Source organism: Daucus carota, chromosome 8 (assembly GCF_001625215.2).
Source record: "Daucus carota subsp. sativus chromosome 8, DH1 v3.0, whole genome shotgun sequence".
NCBI classification, from domain to species: Eukaryota; Viridiplantae; Streptophyta; class Magnoliopsida; order Apiales; family Apiaceae; genus Daucus; species Daucus carota.
In genome coordinates this window covers 25,572,214-25,582,880 of record NC_030388.2, presented here as the reverse complement: position 1 = coordinate 25,582,880, position 10,667 = coordinate 25,572,214, and the positions used below count along the sequence as shown (strand labels likewise).

At 34.1% G+C, this 10,667-nt stretch overlaps 1 protein-coding gene across 1 annotated transcript; it reads left to right on the top strand.

The window, feature by feature from the left end:
- Positions 1-395: 395 nt before the first annotated feature.
- Positions 396-10,083, top strand: LOC108199771 (pre-mRNA-processing factor 19). Its single transcript, XM_017367741.2, has 18 exons — positions 396-548; positions 677-759; positions 1,294-1,365; positions 1,458-1,520; positions 3,552-3,638; positions 3,733-3,880; positions 4,006-4,127; positions 4,297-4,413; positions 4,984-5,079; positions 5,162-5,221; positions 5,406-5,480; positions 7,551-7,655; positions 7,794-7,910; positions 7,991-8,068; positions 8,159-8,255; positions 9,088-9,139; positions 9,345-9,415; positions 9,515-10,083. The coding sequence occupies exons 1-18, from the start codon at positions 536-538 to the stop codon at positions 9,628-9,630; spliced, it is 1,572 nt and encodes a 523-aa protein (XP_017223230.1). The 5' UTR covers positions 396-535; the 3' UTR covers positions 9,631-10,083.
- Positions 10,084-10,667: the final 584 nt, after the last annotated feature.

Here is a 10,667-nt window from a genome sequence, read left to right as displayed (position 1 = left end):
AACTTTTTAATCGAGTTCGAGTGGAGCCTAGAGGTGTTCGACTCGTCTCAAGTCGATTACACCCCTAATTTAAACCTCATATCGCTCCACGAACCAAACGATATTCTTGCATTTACATTATTTTTTATATATTATAAACGAGTAGCAAAAATAATATATATTTTAATCTTCCGTCTATAAGTATCTTTTTTAAATAAATATTTTTTATTGATATTGATTTTTATTTTTAACTAATTATAAATGATACTCCTTCTGTCTCAATTTATAGGTCTATTTTGGAATAAACACGCGTATTAAGAATCAAAGTTCAATATATATACTTTGGTTTTTGGATCCGTATGTCTAAAATTCAGAGCATCCGAATATAGTTGGGATTTAATTTAAATACTTAACCGAAATATACAGATTCGGTGGCAGTAAAAATAGCCATCCCTAATAATCGACTACCATTCTTCAACACTCCCCTCTCTCTCGCGCACACTCTCCCCCCCCTTTCTCTCTCGACTAAAACCCTAGCTGCCTATTCTCAATTGCCATGAACTGCTCAAGTAAGCACGTCCTCCTCTTTCTCCCTACATTCACATATCTCTATATATCTGTTTCCACTTAAACTTGCTTGCATCTATGTATCTAATTTTACCCAATTTCTCTTTTTTGTGGTTCTGTAATTTTGCAGTCTCCGGCGAAGTACCGGACGAACCAGTTGTTTCCAAGTCTGGACTTCTTTTCGAGAAGAGATTAATCGAGTGCCACATCTCCGTCAGTTCCGCTCTTTCTTCGTTCTAATTTTTAGGGTTTATAGCAGTTTCGTTACTCGATATCGTAATGTGGATTTTAGTTTTCATTTCTCGCGACTTAGGATTTTTTTAATAGGCATTTCGTTTGTCAGCTACGTGTAATGATGTAGAAATTAAAGGCATTTCTTTTTTGTTTTGTTTCTTGGTTACTGTGGCAGTAATGTTTAGATTTTGATAAATATGAAATGAACTTTAGTGTTGTTTTTTGTTTATTGTGTTTCGGGGGTTTAGGTAACATCATTTAGGTGAAAATCTATGGAATAATTGATGTTTGGGCGAAATAGTGTGATGAATAATTTTGTTACGAAATTGAATATATCTTTGTGGAATAAGGTTTTTTTTTCTTAGTCTACATGTACAGTTTTTACAACTTAAACATGCCCTATGTGTACCCTTTATCATACATTGACCATTTAAGAGGGGGTTTATGATATTGTATTGGAGTTGAATTTTTTTGGTAAGAAGCTGTGTTGATTATGTTTTCTTCTCCTAATAGGATTACGGAAAATGTCCGGTTACCGGGGAGACCCTCACTATGGAAGACCTTGTTCCAATAAAAACTTCCAAGGTACATATATGTGTGTGTCTTCATGTGATAATTTTTTTCGTAAGTAATGCTTGTGTCAGTTTCGAAGTTAATTCCATTTAATAACTATGCAGATTGTAAAGCCAAGACCAGTACAGGCTGCAAGCATTCCTGGGATGCTAGGGATGTTCCAGATTGTAAGTGCCTCGGATCATGGTTCCTTGTGCAACTTATTTTGTTACATATAGTTTTTTGTGAACCGTACAATACTGTGCTTTCCTTAAATTTCCCGATTTTTATGCATTGTAGTGAAAAGTTATTGCTCCGTTTCATCTATTTTGTCCAGTGTCAAATATCAACATTTAGTAATCAAATGAAACTACCAAATTTAGGTTCAATTATTAAAGAATTTATTTATAAAATTTAACATATTTAACACTCAATTCATCTTTATAAGGAATCGTGACCAACACACTTGGGATATATAAAATAGGAAATGTGATCAAAATAAATGAGACAGAGGGAGTAGGATAATATCTTAAATGATGACATGATATATAGTTGTTTCTAGAGTGTAAAGTAGTTCTTCCAGGTCTTTATGTATATTGAATTATTGAACTTTTAGTGAAAAGGCTGTAATGTCATATGGGAGTTTTGCAGTCTTGAATTTGTGTTTTAAAGTTAGAGATAAGATAATACATTAATTTTAATTTCTGTTCTCTTGAATAGCTTATTAGTTTACAACTAGCCTTTAACCAGTGCGAAGCACGGGCGGGTATACAACTCGTAATTTATTATTTATAATTAAAATTTTAATATTATTTTAGTAGTATTTTAGTATTAATGAATTGAATTTTAATTAAATTATATTAACTAACTAATTATATTTTCTCGAAAAAATTCAGCTTTTATAATTTATTATCTATTTATAAATATTTTGTTGTTATTAATATTTGGATACTATATTTGTCGTGTAACGGATTAGAGTTAAAAAGAGTTATATGAAGGATCTTGTTTTAAAAAAAAGGTATTCAAAATTGGATATTTATAACTTTATTTTAACATCATTATAATTTTTTTCTGAAATATTATATGATGATGTATTATGATGAGTGTTTTTAGTATATGAAACTGTTTAACAATGCGCATGTTATAGAATTCTAGTTTCAGAGGGAGAGTAACAAATAAAAAAACATAACTAAGACATGACCATACCAAAATTTTGTACGACTACAAATTATAGCCATGTCGGCTTATTATAGTATAGTATAGATAGTATAGATTGACCCCACAATGGACATGTCATTGATTTGTTTCATAATTTCTTTATATAGGTAATGTTTATCTTTTGTAATTTCGTTATGATCATTATTGTTTCAGAAGATATTTTTAATTATGTTTATTAGGGAAGGCAGATAAGTAGGTGTATATATGTTAGCACGTTTTCCCTTTGTTTCTATTACCTCTAAAGGTATTCTTTTCTGTAAATTGGATCTGCATTCAAGTGATTTGTTTTATATAACATACAAATTGAACTTAATACATTTAAATTACAGTATCATACTTTGGTCAATCTGTTGAAGTACCCTTTAACGTCATTGACAAATATTTGATATATGTGTAATGGACGCTGATGTGTAATAAGAAAACTTTTGCGATATTCACATACTGTCCATTTGGCTGATGCCGGTGAGCCTTTTTTTTTTTTGTTGAAGTGTCTCATCGGACAATGTTGTTGCGATATTCACATACCGTCTCATTTGGTTGGCTAGAAGTAGGATTGGGTAGGGTCGGGTTACCCAACCCATGGGCACCCTACTTTTAACAATTTATAACCCAATTGAATTTTGGCTTAAATACTATTGGGTTGGGTCGGGTAGGTGGAGGGTAGGGTCGGTTTGGTTGGGCTACCCGACCCATGGGCACCCCTAATAACAATGCATGAGTATTTAATGGATGCAACACAACTGTTAGTCCATAGAACATAGGTAGTTTGTTAAACTATAAATGATGACCTTTTTTTATGAGAGCAGCGAGTATCTATTGATGCTTGTTCCATTATTAAATTTTGTAGTTGACACTGAATATATGTTGTCTCTTGTCGGTACCTACTCGGTCTGCTAGGCTGTACAGTATTGGTTATGATATCAATGTACTTTAAAAAAGTCCTCTACTTTTGACAATATATCTTATTTTATTTGTGTGTATAATTTTTGTTCTAATACTAGGAATGGGACGGTCTCATGTTATCAAATTTTGCATTGGAGAAACAACTGCATACAGCAAGGGAAGAGCTTAGTCATGCCCTTTATCAGGTGTCTATTTTTCATCATCTGTTGGTTCTTGTATGAATTTTATATAATTTCTGTACGTAGATATATTCAATGTGGTATATCTATGTTTTGGCAGCATGATGCTGCTTGCCGTGTAATTGCTAGACTAAAGAAAGAACGAGATGAAGCAAGGTCACTCTTAGCACAGGCAGAAAGACAGATACCCATGTCTACATTTACGGCAGTACCAGAAAATGGTTCTACTTTAAGCAACGGGAAAAGAGGTTTCCACACAGATATATATCTTTTACGATAATGAACTTATGACCTGTTCTCTATTCGTAGGTTTTTCACTTCCTGGTTTTATACAACATTTGATATTAGGAATTGTTTTTATTGTCTTCTGAAGCCTCCGAGGATGAGGAATTGGGTCCTGATGGGAAGAAATTGCGGCCAGGAATTTCTTCCAAAATTATTGAGGAGCTAACTGATTGCAATGCAGCACTTTCACAGCAACGTAAAAGGCGCCAGGTATTACATCCATATAAAAAATATAAGTTTACTTATCATACAGACACTCCAATAGGGCATTGTATTATCATTGGAATTTGCTACTCGTACTTACTTTTTGGTCATAACTAGTGTTTCTCATAATTGGTAGAAATCGCTTAATTTTCTATATATGGCTGCTATACTGCAGATTTCTTCATCATTAGCTCTTGTGGATGCTGTGGAGCGGTACACCCAACTCTATAGTTATCCTCTTCACAGAACTAACAAACCAGGGATCTTATCTGTGGACATTCATAATTCAAAGGTGAGGGGTACAATCCATGTATTTATCTCAACATGCACATGCTAAAAAAACCATTTATATATATTAAGTTCATACCCAGTATTTTTGGTACTTTGGTTTTTGTTAATCATACACACACTGGTTTCTACATAAAATTAGTTTTCAATACTTACTTGGGCTATATCTAGACATGTGCTATAATGAACATGTTAGTTTATCGTTTCCTCCCTTTATTATGCTACTGTAGTTGGTTTGTTTATGCTTACATAAGGGGAATTATTTCAATTGTTGGTCGCCGCCTAGTGCAAGTTCTGTACATTAAGTTGTTAGCTTATAATTGCATCACGTAGTGAAATGGATGTTTCTTACTGTACGCTATCATATATTTACTTGCAATTTATATTTAGGAAGGATGGTAAATGTATTCCTTTGACAAATTATGAACAGCAGAAGTCATTTGATAACATAGAGCAATGATCTTGATTTAACTCTTTCTTTGCAGTGCAGTAACATTAAATTTATTTTAGTACTGCTCATTCAAGAGAGCTAGTGATACATATTATTTTATATTGTGGCATGTGTTCTTTTCAGGATATCATTGCCACTGGTGGTGTCGATACAAATGCTGTATTATTTGATAGAACTTCAGGGGAGATCCTATCTACACTCAGTGGTCACTCGAAAAAGGTTTTTTTTTTCTTTTTCAATGTTTTATAGTTCCTGTTAAGATATTTTGCTGATTAGAGTGGTTCGTGTTTATTTTAACTAGGTGACAAGTGTAAGATTTGTAGCTGATGGTGAACTTGTAGTTACTGGCTCTGCTGATAAGGTTGGCATCTTTTTGTTGGGTTTATGTTTTCACTTTTTGGCACTTGTTGATTATCCATTTTAATTTTGTTATTGATTGTTTAGTTTGTTCTTTCTTGTGAAATTTCTGCAGTACTTCTGTAAATGCTGTTAATATGTGGCATTTTCCCTATCGTAATTACATTATTTGGATTTGGCATTTGCAGACAGTCCGCGTATGGCAAGGGTCAGATAGTGGAAATTATGATTGTCGACACGTTTTAAAGGATCATACAGCAGAGGTGAAAATAATATCATTTTCTTTAGTAGACTACTCCCTCCGTCCCAATGGATGGTATACGTTACTTTTTGGCACGCTTTTTAAGGCTCTTTAAAGTATAGCTCCACAACTTTTTTTAAAATTTTGATTAAACTTTTATTCAAAAAAAAAAATTTTGAAAAAACATTATACAATTATACTTAATTGGAGCCTCAAAATGCGTGCAAACAGTGAAAGTATACATCCCATTGGGACGGAGGGAGTACTTGTTAAAAAAATTTATGTCATGTGACTAGTTTAACTTAGTTGTGTTCCGAGAAATGTACTCTTCAACTAGGCCACCAGGCAAATTAACAAAATATATGATTATGTGCATTGGACTTTTTGTTGAGTTCAGAGTTACAAGGTTCATGATTTGCCGTTGAAATTTGCCATGTTAGTTAGTCAATTCCGGTTGCAAATGGTAACTCTGGCGGATAACACTTTCGAAAAGATAAGAAAAATAAAGAATGAAGAAAACTAAGCAAGCAGGCTTGAAATAGGTTTGAAGGTAGAAGGAAAAACAATATATATGGTGAGAGCATGGATTTGAACTGGAAGGAAGGAGATGCTGAAGTAGTTTAGAAGAGAGGAGAAATGTGCCTAGGTTAGCATATATAGACGGCTGTATATTTATGTTTCTCTTCCTTACTCTTGAAATGTAAAGTGGCTGCCAAATTTGGGGTTAGCAAGGTTAGTTCATATCTCAGATGCCAAGATTTGGGCCCCAAAATATGCAAGCCTAAATAAGCCTCTTATTATAAGCAAACTTATTAATTTTTTGACACCGAACCAAGTCCTATGTAACATCAGTCAGTGTTTTATTCCTTGTAACATAGCAATTATGAAAGGTAACTATCGAGGAAGACTGTATAGTTACACCAAAGCAAAAAAAGAGGCTATAAAGTTACATGTGTTGAGGTTTTAGTTTAAGTCTTGTTAAAACTCCAAGCATATTGGTACTTCCTTCGCCTTTCTTCCGGGATGTCGAGATATTCAAATCAAAATTGGTGTTTGAGTGTGTTTAATTATATAAAACAAAGAGGCCAGTAATGCTGTCTCTTTTCTCTAGCCCTTTCTTCCTGTTTGGCCAATCTGTGCTCACCTGGAACTCTATTTTGTAGTTTTGTTTGTTTTTTATGCTTTCAGCTTATAAATACAGCAGAGATTAAAAGAGAGGAAGATAGATCGCGGATAAATGTAGAGAAGTTAGAGAGAGAGAGAGAGAGAGAGTAGAGTAGAGAGGTATATTCAACATTACAGAAAATACTACTGAGAAGTCTATTTATAGACGCACCAAGTTATTACTAGCAGTATTATGTAAAGAAACAAATATCCCTTAATATTAGAGATACAGCAGAGATTAAAAGAGTGGATGATAGATTGCGGATAAAGGTAGAGAAGTTAGAGAGAGAGAGAGAGAGTTGAGAGGTATATACAACATAACAGAAAATACTACTCAGAAGTCTATTCATAGACGCACCAAGTTAATACTAGCAGTAGTATGTAAAGAAACAAATATCCCTTAATCAGCACAGTAATACTAACATAACAGAGATACTGATGCTACCATCCTGTCTATTACAGTATTACTCAGCCTGATTTTTAAAATGTATTACTTTATTGGTTGTTGACCAACAGAAAGCCACCGGCCTGTCAAGGCGGAAGCTGCCGGTTTGATCCTATCAGTCCTGACCGATTAAATAAATACATAAATTCATCTCTCCAACTCGTATGAAAATGTTCATGCTTCATTTAAGCATGCATCAAGAAACATAAGTAAGCCCATGTATTGAAGATATTTGTGGTTCTTATTTGATATCATGAGATAACATGATTATTCTGAAAGATCCCAAATTTGTCTCCTCAAGTTGACCATTGTAATATCTTTAAATTATTTGAATCAAATTCGTCTCACTTTTTTGAGATTACTGTATGCCACTATTAGTTATTTATACATTATTTCTGTTCATATTATTGGAGCTCTTCGAGTGTCATCATTACGTCCTACATTACCAACCACTGATTTGAAGAACTGATCAATTTGTGACAGGTGCAAGCTGTCACTGTCCATGCAACCAACAACTACTTTGTGACAGCTTCTCTTGATAGTACATGGTGCTTTTACGATATTGCTTCTGGTGCATGTCTAGCACAGGTATCTCTTGTTTCCTCTTATGATATGGAGACATAAAGACTCACTACTCATTTGATGCTCACATTAATGTCCTTAGAAAAACATGTATTTGAGTACTCTGATGACTTCCGGTCTGAATTCTGTACTGGAATTCTGCAGGTTTCGGATACTACTAACTCTGATGGCTATACATCTGCCGCTTTCCATCCTGATGGTCTCATCCTTGGAACAGGCACCTCTGGGGCTGTTGTTAAGATCTGGGATGTAAAAAGCCAAGTATGATGCTATCTAAGTTGTAAACTCATTTGGCTATCATCTTGCTGTTAAACATTACTCATGTGTTTTTCTGCCTGCAGGCCAATGTTGCGAGATTTGATGGCCACATTGGGGCTGTAAATGCTATATCTTTTTCAGAAAACGGTTACTTTCTTGCGGTATGTGTTTCTCGTAACTGACAAATGCTAGATTGCCAAATTTTTAGACTTTTAATGTCATAGCTTAAGTGTTTTCTCTTCAATCGTCAGACTGCTGCTCAAGACGGTGTTAAACTGTGGGATCTCCGCAAATTAAAGAATTTCAGAACATTTTCACCTTATGATGAAGATACACCCACACAATCAGGTAGTGTAATAATTAGCATGACCAAATCTTGTGCTTACATATGTGATTTTAAGCAAATCTAATATGTGGGAATTGTATGCTTATTTAATTATTTGGATAAATCATAGTGACGTCATGGTGATCATTATCCTGCTTCATATGGTTGAATCCTTTTCTTTTATTTATTTTTGTTGTTTTCAGTGCCGAACAGAAGTTTTCTCTTTACTATGAAACAATTGAATGAATTTCAACAATTCACTTTCGGGACAACTGAATTGAATTTAAGAACAGCCAAGTGTTGTGACTTGAGATCAAGTTGCACTCTGTTGGGATTTGTAATTAACTTTGTGTGTTAGCCTGGACTGTCGTGCCTAAAACCAAATTATTTTTTGTTATATAAAAAAAAGGAATGTTTCAGTTTCTGAGGGGTATTTTTATTTTTTTTTAAAATACTACTCCCTCCGTCCCAATCAATTCTATACAGTTTCCTTTTTGGGATGTCCCATCATTTCTATACATTCCCAAAATAGCAACTTTTTATAATATAAAACACTACTACACCCACTACATTCTCCCACTATATCCATTATATAATAATAAAAACACTATTACACCCACTACTTTACTCCACTATCTCAAATCTATTATTAAAAAATATGTGGATCCCACCACTTTACCCACTTTCCATCTAAATTTACTCATTTCTTACACTTTTTCTTGGTCTCCGTGTCCGATCCCAATGTATATAATTCATTGGGACGGAGGGAGTATTACAGTAAAGAGAAAGAAAATGACACTCTTCTTTCATAGCGGCTTATGTAGCCTCTCACACGTCATTAATTACTTTTTTCAGTGGACTTTGATCACAGTGGAAGCTACCTTGCTATTGGAGGCTCAGATATCAGGTTGGTTTATTACTGGTATTCCTGCTTATCATATGGTTTAAGAATGTTTTAGGTATCTCCTCAGATGCTCCAAGAGCTAGACCCGGAAACCTTGTGAGATCGATGCATATCTTACAAAGTCAAGTATATAACTATATATGGTGGAATCACATGCCTAATTTAATGAGATTCTGACACTTGTATTTTGTTGTTTATATTGCTGCAGAGTATACCAAGTTGCCAACGTGAAATCTGAATGGAATTGTATAAAAGTATTACCTGATTTGTCCGGCACAGGTCCCGCTCTCTCTACCCGCTGCCCCCTCTGTTAAATTTTCTAAATTACATCATATATTAAAAATTGCCCAAGATTAAATTTTGCCTATGTAATTACAGGCAAAGTCTCTTCTGTAAAATTTGGTCCAGATGCAAAATATTTAGCAGTTGGGTCGATGGATAGAAACCTTCGGATTTTCGGGTTGCCTGGGGAAGATAGTGTAATGGAGTCATAAGCAGGGATGCATCAAATTCAGGCGTAGGATCAATCTTTTGTAGCAAGTCCTACATTGTCTAGTTCTTGTTACAGTATCATTGTACCGTGTGAGCTGCTGAAGAGGTAATAGTTGACGGCAGATTTTCCTGTATTTAATAGACGCAGAGCATCTGCTTCAAAAAGAATTAGCTCGTGCCCAAATCTGGGAAGTTAATTTTGAAACTGAGAAAAATGTCATCTTTACATTACAATGTTATTTCGCTTTGAACTGAAATATTGGGTATTTCAAAGTCCTCTCTTTCCAATGTGAACGCAACTAATATTAGGATATCCTAGATTATAAAATTAGGTTTGGTCATTAACTCCTTTTGTGATCAAATGGGCAAGGCTTATCTGATATACAGAATTTGTAATGTGAAGTGATGCTAGTTATCCCGACTTTTTATAAAGCAAATTTTTATGAGAGCTCTAATTTTTGTGCATGCGTCAATGATTTTATATTCATTAAAAGTATAATAGTTATATATTTTTTAGCATTCACTAAATTGCCCAATGAACAACAGACTTGTACTTTTGAATGTTTATTCTGATCTTCTCAGTGCTGAAACACCCATACAAATGTCGTTATAACTTGTTGAAGTGCAAACCTTGTTAAATATGTCAGGATTGAAAACATTGCTGGACTTCCAGCTAAAAAATTCAATCTTAAAATTCTTGTAAAACATTCAGAATTTTATAATTGCAGATCTTGTTTATTTTGTATTTCTTGGGTGAATGAATCTGTAAGGAATGTCGTACGAGCTCTTTGGTAAATCTTACGAGCTCATGTCGTAGTATAATATTGCAGTGACAGAGATTCAAACCCAGTATATGGGATCAACAAGGAATAAAGACAGCTAGCTGATACAGCGATTTACATAAAAAACAAGTCTGCTTTGTTCATCTGGCTAAGATTGACACTTCCAAAGTACATATACCATAAACAATTCTTGACTTGCAGTTGTAATTTACAGCTTACAAATACAAACCATCAGATACTACTTGTATTGTATATCA